Here is a 16469-nt window from a genome sequence, read left to right on the forward strand (position 1 = left end):
TGGGCCAAACTGAGCGACGGCTGTGTGTGAGTGTTGGATACCTCTGAAGGGTCAACAAAGCCGTAACTCTCGCCGCCCTCCCCCGGTCCCTCCGTCTTCCCCTGCCATCTCTGATCTCCCACCTACCCCGAAACCCACCATTATGTCTGAGCTGAGGACCAGGAAAAATCCCTCTACCTCACCTCCTCTCCCATCCCTCTCCTCCCCCTTCGGGTCCCTATACCTCCTCCTCTCCCTCTGCCTCACCCTTTCTTTCTACCCGGCGTCGGCGCAGCAGACTGTGCCTGTCATCTCCACGGTGCAGGGCCGCATCCGTGGCATCTTGACCCCGCTGCCCTCAGACCTCCTGGGCCCTGTCATCCAGTACCTGGGAGTGCCATATGCCAGGCCCCCAACAGGGGACCGGCGATTCCAGCCGCCGGAGCCACCTTTACCCTGGCCAGGAATACGAAATGTGACGCAGTTTGCTCCCGTGTGCCCGCAGTCGCTGGATGAGAGGAGCATGCTGGGAGATATGATGCCATCCTGGCTCACGGCTAACCTGGATATAGCGGCGACGTACCTCACTCACCAGAGCGAGGATTGTCTTTACCTCAATATCTACGTGCCCACTGAGGAAGGTAAGGGAAGTCAGCGGGCAGGAGTGAATAAATATGCATATATGATTAGGTTTAGGGTTTTTTGTTTAGTTTCATGGCCGGAGGTCAAATCGAAGTGGCACTGGCTCATCAGAGAGGTACTTTCAGGGGCATTTGGGCTGTGACAAATGAATGAAACATGAAAATGTCCTGTCAGGGCACAGACACACCCTCGTTAAATAAACATTTAACAATGATATTTCATTATTTTGTATTGTTTTTAAATCTAAAATTTTTAATCTCTGCCCCCCAACCCACCTACCTATTCCCTCCATCTCCTGTGCATGCCGCTGGTTGAACCAACACTTAATATGCAGACACCTGCGTCAATCGCCAAGGGATTTACGCCTTTACTTGTGGAGGAAAGTGGGAAGGACACAGACTCACTCATGCATACATATTGGTTCATACAGATGCATGTGACCCTACACACGCTCACACACACACACACACATACACAATGGCAAGCATGAACACTCCCACAGCCTCAATTTAGTATATCCACCCACTGAGAATTGAGGTAGGGTGATATGAAGCATAGGGAAGCAAGGGGGGCAGAGATAATCTCTGCTTTTGTATTTATAAGCCCACATGGTGATCAAAGGCTGAGATACATACAAATGGACATGTGGACCGTCAGACACATATATATACACACACACACGCAGTCGACGGGAACATTTATTTAAACAACAGACAGAATGGAGGCATAAGGAAGGTGGGTGGATCTGTGCCTACTCTCATGCACAAAACATGATTATGTATAGCACTGGCATCAGGTGCTTCAGTGATGTCACCTTGATGGTCTGAGCACATTCGTCTATCTATCTATCTATCTATCTATCTATCTATCTATCTATCTATCTATCTATCTATCTATCTATCTATCTATCTATCTATCTATCTATCTATCTATCTATCTATCTATCTATCTATCTATCTCTTTCCCAGACATCCATGAGGAGGGGGGTCAGCGGCCAGTGATGGTCTACGTCCACGGTGGCTCGTACACAGAGGGCACTGGTAACATGATGGATGGCAGTGTGCTGGCAAGCTACGGCAACGTCATTGTCATAACCCTCAACTACCGCCTAGGAGTATTGGGTAAAATGTTATATCTTCTATATCTCATATATATCTTCCATATGTCTGTAATTTGCTGAAGACTTGTGTAGTGTATACAGTTAGTGTGGAGCCATACTTCAAAATAAACCCCTAATCCTGATCCTATTAGCTTCACTGTTTCTATGACTGTAAAAGCACACCTCTGGATTCTGTAATCCAATCATTTTTATCCTATTAATTTATTCTGAGTGTGAATTTATCAATCAATTCACTATAGAGGTACATGTAATGTATATAGACACACATACATGCTTTGTGTACCTTTACGGTTGTTTTTTCTAGATTTAATGGGAACAGCCCCAACCATGGGCAACTAGGCAGAAATCTATAATAAAACAATCCAGCGTTAAAATGGCAGTAGTCGTGTTTCAACAGCAAGCTCCACGTTATGAGAAAGAACAATAGAAGTGCAATTATTGCCAAGGTGCTCTGGGTACCCTGATAATATCACTGTGTTCTCATACACCTTCTGTATAGTAATTTACTTAATGAAAGGGGCTAGAAGGGCAATGAATGGATAATAACTTGAAATGCAATGTAAGCAGTTCGCATGGATTTAAGTTGGGAATTGAGCCGTTTAAAAGGCGAAGGACAGACAGAATATTATGGAGGAAGTGGTATGAGATATGAAGAGATGCAAGTTTAGTCCGTCAAGATGATCGGTCATTAAATCTGGGCAAAACATCAACAACAGATAAACACTCAAACCCTAGTGATGTTCATATATGAGTTGTCTGATTTTTCATTTGATTATATGTTTTTATTAGTAAAGAGCAACGTACACTTAACCATTAATGCAATTCTTTTTAACTAAACATTACATACCATTGTTCCTCACTTTCAATTTTATAGTTTATAATAACTCAGGTGTGTTTTCCTCATCACCTGATTTCTTTGGGGATACAACCATTTTGTCAGCATATACTGAGATATTGTTTTTATGTATCAACACAACATTTTCATTTTTGTGATCAAATTGACATTATATTCACCATCTGGATTGTTTAATCCTTCAATGAACTATAAAATGTAGAAACCATTAGCGAGTTGTTCTTACCCAGAGCGCCTTTTTTTTTTTTTTAAGTGAAAACATGTTCACAATGGGTTTCCCTAGTGGAAATAAACCCCCCGAAGCCATTTCTTTCCTCTACTAGCATCAACTCAAATCTGATCCTTTTCACCTCCATGACTCTCTGACTCAGTGCTCTCTGAACGGAGAAAATCTGATTCCCTGTGGTTTTTCTAATTTTAGACAGCTATGCAAAGCTCACGGGCTGAATAAATAGAATATCTTAAATCCTGGCATTTAAGCTTTTTGTGGCTGTATTTATAAAAAATAACCAAGCCTGGGTGGGACAGGAGAGTTAAGAACTTAGTTGGAAGGCATCATTTACTGAAATACACTGAGGGCATGAGTATTGAGTAGCATGTGTGCACAGTGTGCCTTCATATTGATTACCGTAAGTCAGAGGTAGGAGATGTGTATCATTGCATTGGCTTCGGTTAAATTATGCCCTCACTTTAATAAATTGATGCCCACTATTTAATAATTCATATGAGGAAATTAATTTAAATGTGCCAGCAGGACGTATGTTTTATAATTACCTGTTTGATTTCAGTTGATGCATCTGTGTTAAAAATGATTTAACCCACACACCAGAATCACTTAGTCTACTTACTCTATTAGGTGGATTTATGTTGCAGAAAATGAGTGATAGTATGTAAAAAAAATAAACATATATAAAAAGAAACATATATTTGGCTTTTACATAAATTGTTACAGGGATGACTGTAACAAAATTTACTTATAAGAGAAAACGTAATGGAGGAATTCTTACACCTTAGGGATGCTCTTTCTCTTTAAATTATTTTGTGCTATTATTTTGTTTTCTACATTTTTATGCAGGTTTAGCACATTTTGTAGTTGATTTATACACACACAGCATGTTAATACTGTATGAGTTCTCCTGCTTCTGGTTCTCCTTTGATTTAATGAAGAATGTTTTTGAAACTGCACCGGAGCAGAGTTGAATATGTGGTAGAAGGTTAAAAGATTCAACAACAAAAAATATTGATTAGTTTATGAGATCCATGCTGGCTTTTCTGTTTTTTAGAAGCTTTCAAGGTTTTCATTAAATATTGATTTCATAAGATGGCATAAATCTGCATCTGCTTGGTGGGTGAAACAAAACTCTATTTAATTCTGACCTCGGGGGAAAAATAGTTGCAGAGCTGTAATCACCACAGTGAGCCAAACAAATCCTACATGCTTCATTTTGTCTTCATCTCCATCCTCTGTTTTTATGCCACCCCCAATATGATCATCATCATCACCATCATCATCATCATCATCACCATCAGCCATCATCAAAAATAGCGATGTCTTCCTCTTCCTCCTTGTCATCATATGTTGGATGCGTGAGGTGAGCCCATACATGCAACACAATGCACAATTATGCACACTGCTATTTTTTGCTAATCTTACTTAATCGGCTGTGAGTGGAGCATGTAGCTACAGAAATAATTACAGTAAATTGAATGATTGACCCAGATCTTACTACAGTACGCGAGCACATCTCACAGTTTATGTGTCCTTTTTGCATGAGAGAAATTTCTAACAAAAATGCACATGAGTGATGAAATGTCTTATTTTAACACCACAGCCTTTCTTGCTCATTACACTCTTATGTGTTCAGGGCCAGCTTGAGGTTCAGAGAAATGAGCTTCTGCAGTAATGAGATATACTGTAGTGGAGTGAGCCATTAGGATCCTTTGTGTTTACTTAATAAAGTCAGCAGTAAAGGGAATAAGGGATAGCTGCATTTGTAACTGCATATGTGTGTAGGTTTATGTCTGTGCTTGGGTAAGCTGATATTCATTTACATGAATATGGATGTACCCTGTTGGGTATTTCCAAGGGACTGTAGAAGAGGCACATGGATTTCCTTTAATTTTCTCTTTAAATATATGATGAAGGAGACTCGTGCATAATTAATGTTAACAGTGGGGATGCCATGATCTCATGTCCAACACATCAGCGCCTCTGTGTGCTCCTCTGTGCATTATAAATGTAAGATGTAGACACTCTCCTTAAAAAGTCTGCAGAAATATCTTCCTGTGATCAACTCATTATTTTTACATCGTTTGCTCAGTTGTCTCCTGCGCTTTTCAGCTTCCATTTCATGCAAATCTTTAAACTTGAGTGGTATATGCTCTACCATATGTAATAACAGCACTACTCCCTCTGTCTGCCGGCAGGGTTTCTTAGTACCGGTGACCAGGCAGCAAAGGGGAACTACGGCTTGCTGGATCAGATCCAGGCTCTGCGCTGGGTGAAGGAGAACATTGCAGCCTTCGGAGGAGACCCAAACAGGGTCACTGTGTTTGGATCTGGGGCCGGAGCCTCCTGTGTCAGCCTCCTCACCTTGTCTCATTACTCTGAAGGTAAGAAAAAAAACCCTGTTTACGTAGTTGATTTTACTCCTCTGACTGAATGAGGCACGGGCGTGGAAAGAGCATAGACAGGTAGGCACCTGTGACCTATGATTGGTAGGTGGGTGCTGTGATAATTTTGACATTCAGGGTTATGAAACTTTTCAAGGTCTCCAGTGGACCGATACATTATTTACCGGTATAAATGCCTGAATAAGCCTTTGTATCCTCTGAATAATACAGCCTTGCCTGTGACTCATGTGGCTAAGAGCTGTAGTAGTTTAAACTTTTAACCTGATGCTCTAACCATGACCTGTCAGCCTTTTGAATAATGCATGCCTGTGATTCCTGTGTTTTCTTGCTGTGAGATTGCTTGTTGTGCATATGTCTTCATGATCTGTCTTGTGCATCTCTTCAAGTGTGCAAATATATGGTCATGCGTTCATGCATGCGTGTATATGTGAGTGAGTGCATGTGCATCCACAAATGTATACGTGTGTATATGCTTTATACACCCGTTTGTATTCACGTTTGTGTTCTTGTGTGTATCTCAGACCTGTTCCATAGAGCCATCATCCAGAGCGGTAGTGCTTTAGCCAGTTGGGCTGTCAACTACCAGCCCAGCAAGTACGCCCGGCAGCTCGGTGAGAGGGTGGGCTGTGGCATCGACGACAGCACCCAACTGGTTGCCTGCCTCCAGGGCCGGAGTTACCGGGAACTTGTGGAGCAGAACATAACGCCGGCCAAATATCACACGGCTTTTGCCCCCGTGATTGATGGTGATGTTATACCAGATGACCCCCAGATTCTGATGGAGCAGGGAGAATTTCTGAACTACGACGTGATGCTTGGGGTTAATCAGGGTGAAGGCGTGAAGTTTGTGGAGGGCATTGTGGACTCAGAGGACGGTGTCACTGCTGAGGACTTTGACTTTGCTGTGTCAGACTTTGTGGATAGTTTATATGGATACCCAGAAGGCCGAGACACACTGAGAGAGAGCATAAGGTGAGTGAGTCAGTATATGTCTGAATATATTTAAGGAGTAGGTTGAGAAGTACATTTGTTTGATGTTTTGCTGAGAGTTAGATGAGAACACTGATACCAGTCTCATGTCTAACGCTTGAATATGAAGCTCCGTCAGGAGATGATTCATTTAGCAGAAAGACTGGAAACAGGCTGAAACAGTTAGCCTGGCTGTGTCCTTGATTAAAAAAACCTCACCTACGAGCACTTAAAATGCAGTAATTTAACACATCTCATTTATTTAATTTGTACAAAAACCGAAATTGTAAAAATAAGAGGCTCAAGAAATAGTACAAGTGTATATTTTATATTTCTTTTTGTGGATTAAACAAACAAGACATAACATGTAAATTAGAGACATTTACTGCAAAGACTTGAGAGCGGTGTCGATCTCCTCTTCTCACTCTTGACAGGAAAGTGAATAAATGTATATGTGTGCATGTGAATACACTGTATACAGTGTGATACCTTTAATTTGTATTTTTGCATACTGTAAGAACAACTGATTTCTTTAAAGATTGATTGATAGAATGATGGACTTGACCTTAATTGATTAATTGGGTGACCAATTAGCTTATTGGCTAATTTTAAATGTATTGATTAAAGGTTCATGTACACGGACTGGGCAGACCGCGACAATGCAGAAACCCGACGAAAGACTCTGGTCGCGCTATTTACAGACCACCAATGGGTGGCACCAGCAATCGCCACAGCTGACCTTCACGCTCAGTATGGGTCTCCCACCTACTTCTACTCCTTTTACCACCACTGCCAGAGTGATGCCACTCCGCCCTGGGCTGACTCCGCCCATGGTGATGAGGTAAGATGATGTCACAGCGCTGCTTTGCTTTACAGAAATAACATTATTGACAGCGTTTGTTGGCTCAAGGTGTGATATTAAATATGAAGGAGAGAAGTCAGAGTGACTGGGTTGGGTACTCAGTTCTAAAGCGGAGCGAGGCACAAATGTAAGTGAAAAATGTCTGAAGGATTTCTGAAATATTCATACAATGAAACAAGAGCCATTGGTTTAGATATCCTTGAAGGGTCACATTGATCTGCTCAAAGTGCTTAACAAGTTGAATCAAGCAGTTCTCTACAGCTTGAAATCTTTGACATGAAATATATAATTCTGAAGTCATCTTATCTACCATAAATTTACTGCTACGATGATTAGATTTATTCCAGTAATAATTATCCTCAGTATTTATTGAATAGTAAATAATTAATATCCATATATTTTTTTTCTTTAAGTGTTGCCTTATGTTTAGCACACTGAATGTGTGTGTGTGCATGTATTTGTGGTTGGTGTGTGTGCGGATGAATTTCAGTCCAGATGAGTAGGGATGACTTGTCCAACTGAAGATGGGTTTAGTGACCTGAGTTTAAGTTGCAGTTACATATGAAGCTGTTTCTTTCTTCACTGGGACGAGGTTAGAGTTTGACATGATTCAGTTATGGTTAGAGTTACTGTCAAATTAATGAATATCAACTGTGGGCTCTAATGGTAAGCCATTCTAACGTGTGTGTGTGTGTGTGTGTGTGTAGGTGCCGTACGTGTTCGGCGTGCCCATGGTGGGACCCACCGATCTGTTCAACTGCAACTTCTCCAAGAACGATGTGATGCTGAGCGCTGTAGTCATGACTTACTGGACCAACTTCGCCAAGACTGGGTGAGCTGTTAAAATGCACACTGCTGTGAGACGTTGATTTTCCTTTTGCCTGACAAGAACAATTTAGAGAAAAATCAAGAAAACAACACAAAACAAAGAACAGCTTCAGCATGATTCACCTCTCTTTATTTCTGCCTTTTTAGGCAGAGAAATCTGTTTATAACTTCTGCTATTAATATCTAATCCCCACCCACATGTAGAAAATGTCTCATGATAGTGAATGAAAGCCAGGCCGTTTAATCACATTTTAATATGTAAAAGAAAACACACAGCTGTCAATGGAGAATCAATCGCTTTACATCCTTTTATCTTTGAATCTCTGAAGAGACAAGGTTCTGGCAACGTGAAGTGTTGTTGCTGTAAGTGCGGACAGCTCACTCTTGATTTTACACGAACAAATCTCTTCCAAGCTAGAAATTAGACGGTCAAGATTCAAGTCTATGGTGTCACCAAGAAAGACGGCATAGTGCCTCTCCACTTTGCGGTACTCGATAAATTCTCTTTAGGAAAACATGAATATGGGCGCAGAGTGTAGTTATCTGGCAGGGTTTACACAGAGAGATGCAGAGAGAATTACAGGTTTTAATTACTGAGGCATTAAGCAAACATATGTACAATTTGAAAGAAATGTAGATGTAGTGTGCAGGAGTCTTAGATTAAATCCATCTCTCTGTCAAGTTTTTTCTGTCACGAGATGCAACGCTTTTCAGACAAAATAGATTTCATTCGTAATGAAGGCTTAAAACTGAAAGAAAAACTGCGGACTACTTTTGGGCAGAGGGTGCACACAGGTTCTCTGTCATGTCAAAATCTTGACAAGGCTTTTCTTCTCTGGACCTTGGCTGAGAAAGTTAAAGGACCCCTGCTCTTGAAAAGGTCATTGAGGAAAGCCAAGGTAATGTCCAAAAAGAAGAACGAAAGGTTGGCTACAGTCTGATAAATCTTTTCTTCTCAACTTCTCTTTTCCTCATTCGCTCATTTACGGTCAGAACTGGTGCAATAAGAGAGAGAGCTTATTCAGTATGTTAAATTAAAGTTGAAATGATTTGCCAGTGACTAAAAAAAAAAGCCTCTAGACATCTAATTTATTAAATTGAAAGTGAAATGGTTTTGCCAGTAGCTAAAAAAACCAGTTTGTTGTAGAAAAAAATCCACATTGAAACTTTAAAAAACCCGACAATCCACATTGATAAGGGTAGCTTTTATCTCTCCACTCTGACATGATATACAAGATAAAAGTAATTGTTGAGGATGGACCCTCTTTCTGCAGTGCTCGAAGTGAGTAATTACCAGTAATTAATCCAATTGAGGCTCACTCCGCTGAGACCTCTTCAGATTTACAGAGACATCTGCAGTCTAGACCTTGATCTAAATCACCACAGAGCCTTGCTATCTCACAACATACAGAATCAGGACAGTGCTCGCACATATTTTGACTGTGGCGTGAAAAACAAATTGTCTTTGATGCGGGTGCATTAAGGCAATCACATCGCATCAAGTTAGCAGTTCTCCTGCCCATAGTCAGTATTGTCATTACCACCGCAGCAGGCTGAGCAGAGCAAAATCACCGAGGAGGGATGTGACGATTTCAGTGTGCACTTCAATTATCAATGGGGAACTTTATCTGAGGAAGGATTTCGCTCGGCTGAGAGTGCCTCAGATGGTGATGGAACTCTGCGACAGCTCAATTTAGCAGGGAGGATGTGATGCTCCCTGATGTATATTTTGTAAGCCTCTGTGTGGGCGTATAAATCCTCAGCTTGTATGCGTTTGTGTGCTGGTAGGTCTTCATGCTTGCTGCCTTTTTGTGCCTCTCATAAGGTGTTGATTGACAAGTGAGCACATAGTGTGTAACTGGCAAGTCTGCGAAGACGTGCTGCCGTTTCATTTACGACATCTCAGCTGCTGACACAAATAAGTCGGCAAATCGACAAATAAATGCCTGTCCGTTCGTGTCAGAGAAGTGATTTTTCAGGATATGTTTGCTGTAACAAACACACACACACACACACACACACACACACACACACACACACACACACACACACACACACACACACACACACACACACACACACACAATCTCCAATGTAGATATCTGACACTTTAATGTTTGCTAGAGGGGGAAAAATATCTGCACACTGTACAAACTGCAGGAGTCTGAAGTGTGCAACTGAAATGCAAGGCATATAAAGTGGACTAAAAACAATGATCTGAACTAAACCACCTCTGAGCTATGTTTACAGGGAAAATAAACACGTATTTTGCTTTGAGCAAGTATTTTTTGCCACTGGTTTGCCTTATGTCAGTTGAATATTGATTAGAAAGATGTGTGCCAGCGCTGGCGAAACTGGCCAGTGAGAGAGAAAGTCAGCCTGCTCAGCGGAGAAAAAGTCCTCAGCAGCTCTGTTAGTCGAGTCTCGGACACGTGAAAAGCTGAAAAGCATGAAATATTGGCACATGGCAGATATGTGGGTGGGAACCGTGTATTCTCTGATTCATTTCAGTTTTGTGGCTTAAGCCTTTGTTGATCATAAACAGTTGAAGGAGGCTGTAGTTATTAGCAGCTATATCACCATGTCAAGTTTTACTATTACTTTTGGTGATTTGATTTCAATTTTCACATGGCGTTTTCATCTGTTAAACTGCTCAGAGCCGACAGGTATTTCACTGCTGCCGAGATAATCCTGTTGTCGTTATATATTTTTTCTCTATATCCTTTTGTATATGATTTCAGTTATCTCTCTGAGAACACCTGGCTCAGAGAGTATGAAAGAAATGTCACAACAAAAATGATTAATCCCTCTTTTTTTTTGTTACCTCGAAATTTTAAAAAACAAACCAACCCACCTAGATGTGAATAAATAAGTCATTGTGTTTCCACTCTTTCCAGTGATCCAAACCAGCCGGTTCCTCAAGACACCAAGTTTATCCACACGAAACCTAACCGCTTTGAAGAAGTGGCCTGGTCTAAGTACACCCCTAAAGAGCAGCTGTACCTCCACATCGGCCTCAAGCCTCGTGTCAGAGACCACTACCGGGCCACCAAAATCTCCTTCTGGCTCCAGCTGGTGCCTCACTTGCATCATGTCAATGAGCTCCTCCAGTCGGTGTCCTCCTTCACACACAGTCCCTCTCCACAGGACGACACCCCTTATTCTTACACCAAGCGCCTGTCCAAAGGTTGGCCTCCAAGCAGCACTCGTCACCCGGGCTCACAAGGAGGGACACCACAGCCTCCGGAGTCTGCTTTAGGCCAAGGTGGAGAGGAAAACGGGGTCCACGTCCCTAATGAGGACTACTCCACTGAACTCTCTGTGACGATTGCTGTGGGAGCGTCACTGTTGTTTCTTAACATCCTCGCGTTCGCGGCTCTGCTCTACAAGAAAGACAAGAGGCGTCTGGAGCATCGTAGGCCACGTCCACTTCCTCCCCCGAGACGAGATATCACACCTGCAGATGTCGCCGCCCACCTACAGGGAGAAGGGCTGATGTCATTACAGGTGAGTCAACCTGTTATTGTAGTTTTATTTGCATGTGTTCGCACTGGGATGTTTAATCAAAGCTGAAGCTGGTGTAGATTGTGTGGAGTGACTGTATGCTTCTGTAGCCAGATAATTAAGTTATGTTATTAGGCTATATTAGCAATAGTCATGCTTAGTTATTGCTAATAATCGCACATATTTTTTTCAAGTTTCAGTAACATTAAGCCAGATGAGGTCGTGTGTGACAATCTGAATGAACTCCTTTCTTGCCAGTAGAGCAGCTGCCAGCGGAGCTGCCAGTAGAGCACTCCTGCAAAACACAGCCTGTCATCAGCAGACATTATCAGTGCGAGAACGTGTGTGTTTGTGTGTGTATCTGTGAGTGTGCTTTGATGCATGTGCACGTGTGAGCTGTGTCCAGTTGCCTGAATTGCTTCCAATTGCCTCCAATTCATCCGCTGACTATATGGCCGCTTATGAGCTCATAGTTGCTTTGAAACCTCATATTACTGTTATTGGCAATTCAAGTACATTAATGTAGCTCAGCATTGCAGCTGCTGTTCTAATTATGTTTTATTTATTTTAAATGTCATTCCTTTTCATGTGGTGTTTTGTAACCCAGTGGTGTGACAAGCAAAAATCAAGCATAGTCTTTTTTTTTTTTTTTTTTACAGCGCACATTATTGTGATTTATGCCTGACGAAGAAACAAACACATACTAACCCTGCAGAGGCTCAGCTAAAAAGCAGTCAGACTAAGTCAGGAGTGGTTCAGAAAATGATGACAAATAGCAGATAAAGTCTGAATGTGAATTTAACTTCGTTCGTAGCCCTGACTGGAACAAATGTGGGGCTTTTACAAAATGCTGTTAGTGTGTGAATAAAAAAAAAAAAAGCTGTTATTTTGAAAACACATGATTAATGTTTTTTTTAATTAATAGTTTATTGCACTGAACATCATTTGATTATTTTGTACATAATTATGCATACATTTACCATCATAACATATATCAATATCGGAAAAAAATCTGGATGAAATTGTGATTTGTGATTTGAACAATATTGCCGAGCCACAATAATATGGGATTTGATTAGACTTGAACGATTAGTTGATTAATGGACTACTTAATCGCCATAAAATGAACTATTTTGATCACAGATTCATTGTTTAATCACTTTTCATGCATGAAGGCCAAAATAATTTTCTGGCTGCAGTCTCTTAGTTGTAAGGATTTGCTGATGATTGTAAGTGGACTATCTTAAGGGTTTAGATGATTGGTTGCACAAAGACGAAACCTCAGGCTTTAGGAAATTTTGATGGGCATTTTTCACTATTTTCTTTTTTTTTTTTTTTAACATAAAGCAGTATTTTTTAATCAGTTAATGAAGAAAATAATCAGTAGATTAATTGATAATGAAAATAATCATTAGCTGCAGACCTAGACTTGATTATAAGGTTCTGTCTCTATCTTCCCTCAATACTTTCCCTCCATCGTCATCTCATCACCTATCCAATCATTCATGTTTTTAGGTGAAGCAGCTGGAGTGTGATGCAGCATCAGCAGATGAAAGGAACAACACTCACCACCATCACACTCTGGATACGCTGGACGCTCTGGACGGCCTGGACACCCAGGACATCTACAGCACACTGGACACCGTGCGCCTCACCTGCCCACCCGATTACACCCTCACCTTGCGCCGCTCACCCGATGACGTCCCACTCATGACGTCCCTGACCCCAGGATCACTGCCTGTGACCCCTGGATCACACCCTGTTACCCCAGCAACGCCAATGACCCCCATGACACCCGGATCAGTGGTGGGCATGAGGATGGGGCACCCTCACCAGGGATACACACACCATAGCCCATATAGTAATACACACTTGCCACACACACACATCTCCACGCACACACACTCCACCACGCGTGTATAACCGCAGCAAGATACTCGCACATACAGGGACATAATTAGAAACACACACTCATACTAACACACACACAACACACCCACACACACCCACACACACACACACACACACACACACACACGCACACACACACACACACAAAAAACACATAAAACTAAAGACTTAAATACCTCTACTAATTGCCCTGCAGGATTGTTACAGATGGAGTGACAGACAGACATTTTCAGTAACAGGATGAAAAGACAGACAGCTGTGTGTTGCATGTCGGGGGAACTGAAGACAGACTGGATCCCAGGAGATGCAGTTCTATGCATCACTCGCTCATAACCTGGAACTTGTCGAGCCAAGACATCCATCAAATGTCTCCAAACCCGCTTTGGATATTAAATCTTCTGCTTTTTCTACACCTGAGGAGGAAGAGGAGCACTGTGGCAAAAGGGTCAGTCATGGATCAGTTTACATCTCCTACTGTACCTGTGCTGCACAGTGAAGCAGTGCCAGGAACTGAGCAGAGCAGAGCGCAGATGCAGAACTGAGCTAAGAAGTACCACACACAGACTGCTGATGTCAACTTGAACAACCTGTGAAATGTGAATGTAGCATTTTTTTTTCCATTAAAAGATCAAAGGCCCTATCTGCCAAGGATCAAACTAAGCTGAGGAGAAAAATAACACATTTCAGCGAGAGATGGATGTAAAAACAGACAGGGAGGAAGAGGGGGATTTAAAAAAAAAAAAAAAAGGAAAAAAAAAAAACCAACATTAGCTGAAGGAAAAGTTAGCGAGATGGTGGGAAAGAGATTAAGATTTCATTGAGAGGGATTTAACAGCTGTGAGAGCGAGACAGGCGAAGTGAGATATGGAGTGATATGGAAAACACAGGAATGGAAAGTGTGCCAAGAGACAGGAATTAGCTTCAGAAGAAGAAAGGGCCTCTGAAGAGTTGCCAGACTTACTGAAGAATCACTCTAACCAGCTATGTGTTAAACTCTTGTAAATAGAATGGAAAGATACAGATGATATATTATGATTTATAGCATTTACCTGCTCTTGCATTAAAACATGACTTATTTAACCACATTATTGCTTTCATTTCAGATATTACTATATTATTGTATAGATGTCCTGAAGCAAGGCTGGTTGTCTTTCTATCTCACCCACTGTAGTATGTACACAGTACCTTTATTTAAAGGCTATATTTGCTATGCACAGCCATTTCAATAATTCTTAACTATGTAAGCATCCAGATACTTGTTTAGTAGTTGAAGTATAAGGCATTTTTCACACCATCCTGTCTATTTGTTTGACCATCGGATGAGGAGCTAGTACTGTGTAGATAATGCAATATTGGTTTGATGATTGAGCACCAGCCAAAAACCATGATCTTTAACCCTTTGTATCTAATCCCTTCCTGTCGCCCCCCCCCCCCCCCCCCACCCCTGCACTGTTCCTAAAATTCTTCTTAAAGGCCTTACCCTTAATTCCTAATAACCCCAACCTTAGTTAATGTCTCCGCATGACAGACATGTGGTGATGATTCAGGGGGTCCCAAGTCACAGCTTGTCCCAAAAAGTGATGATCTGATCTTTACACCTCACCAGAGGCCCCACTATGTCTAGAGGAGCCTCTGCTCGAACTACCTAATGGTGACTGAAACCTTGCCCCTCTCAAAGCCACCGACTGAAAGAAATTAGCCAAGTTGTATTTAATCTATGTCACTTTCTCTAAAACAAAGAATTGTTGCAGGTTAACATCTCTCCTCAGTGTTAGCCATCGTCTATAGATAAATGTGGATCTCTCAACCACATTTTAGAGCCCGCAGTTTGCTTTACTACCTGCCACCATGTTGCCAATTGTTTGGAGCCAAATTTTGATGAATGAGATGGAGCCTGGGTATAGCTGAGCAGGGACTTTGTGTGATAGTGAGAGACTTGACATCGAAGGCAAATATGCCTCTAAACATACCGCTTTTTAAGCCTTAATATCCTTTTAATGGAGCATTCGTTTTTTTTTTAATTTCCACTAAGACACACTTCAAAAGATGTGACATTAATTATGAAAACACCAAACCCACATCTTGTGGTAATAATGATTCTTATTTCAGAGGGACATTTTCCTGCTGACTTAAGTACAGTGAGTGCTTGAAGGCTATGGTGGTTACTGCTTTGTGTGACTATAAAAACATACCCAGCACTCATTTAATCCAAACATCTCATATTAATAAGTCATGTAGGAGAGAGTGACATGGCAGCCACTTAAAATGACAAATGGTCAAACTCTGTCTGTTTGGTTGCAACTAAGCTAAAAACGTTGCCTATGTACCAACCAACCCCAAAGTCCCATACGTTGATCCTGACCAGTAACTCAACCAAAGGCCCTAACTCTGATATTGTAACTTTCCTGTTTTGTCCTCCTCTTCTTTTTCCTTCCTTACCTGAACCCGTGTCCCCTCCAAACCCGACCTTCCCCTCTCCCAGCCTCATCTGTGCGACTACATGCAGCTTTGTCACAGTGAGGCCTATTTAACCTCCTCTCATCCTAAGTAACTTCTTCATGAGAGATTTTAGTTAAATGTCAACAGAATACATGAAAAATGAAAGCTGAAAAATTTGTGGATGGCAAGCAAAGAACTTTTACAAAATGATATAAAAGTAACATTTAACGGATGTTTGATTGACAAAATATTTTTTTCATATGGGTTTATTGACTCAGCGGATGGCTGGATTGTGTCAAGCATAAAACATTTCTGCTGCATTTTTGAAAAATAAAAATATCAGTATTTTACAATTTATGAGCATTTTAAATGTCTTGTATGTCTTGATTCTGAAAATTTATGCAAGAGTATTTGAGAGAATTGAAGGGGGCTTTTCCAATCATCCTCAATAATTTTTAGTGTATAAAGTGACTCTTTACCATAGAATTTGCAAATAGTGCACAGCACATGTGAAATTTGCAGTGACAGTAACACTGACAGCAGTGCATCCAATGTCCTGTATTCTTTCATTGTTATAACAAATTGGTAATTGGGTTTGGTTATTGGTTATTTCCAAAATTGGTAAAAATTTAAATAGAGACTTTAAGGAATAGCTCAATGTTTTGGAAATACACGTATTTGCTTTCTTGCAGAGACTTGTACCACCATCAGGTCTTTAGGCTTTAGCA

General features: G+C 41.3%; 1 protein-coding gene across 1 annotated transcript in view; it reads left to right on the forward strand.

Annotated features, from left to right (window-relative positions):
• LOC130177994 (neuroligin-4, X-linked-like) overlaps positions 1-16098 on the forward strand; it is a 19832-nt gene extending 3734 nt beyond the window's left edge. The window contains exons 2-9 of the mRNA XM_056390059.1: positions 1-620; positions 1590-1742; positions 5022-5207; positions 5750-6200; positions 6825-7038; positions 7767-7891; positions 10785-11394; positions 12907-16098. The exon at positions 1-620 is cut by the window's left edge and continues 428 nt beyond it. Of these exons, the coding sequence (XP_056246034.1) occupies positions 143-620; positions 1590-1742; positions 5022-5207; positions 5750-6200; positions 6825-7038; positions 7767-7891; positions 10785-11394; positions 12907-13314 (2625 nt within the window). The 5' untranslated portion in view covers positions 1-142 and the 3' untranslated portion in view covers positions 13315-16098. The remainder of the gene's footprint in view (positions 621-1589; positions 1743-5021; positions 5208-5749; positions 6201-6824; positions 7039-7766; positions 7892-10784; positions 11395-12906) is intronic.
• The last annotated feature ends 371 nt before the right edge of the window (positions 16099-16469 follow it).

This window comes from Seriola aureovittata, chromosome 11, assembly GCF_021018895.1.
Source record: "Seriola aureovittata isolate HTS-2021-v1 ecotype China chromosome 11, ASM2101889v1, whole genome shotgun sequence".
In the NCBI taxonomy this organism is placed as follows: domain Eukaryota; kingdom Metazoa; phylum Chordata; class Actinopteri; order Carangiformes; family Carangidae; genus Seriola; species Seriola aureovittata.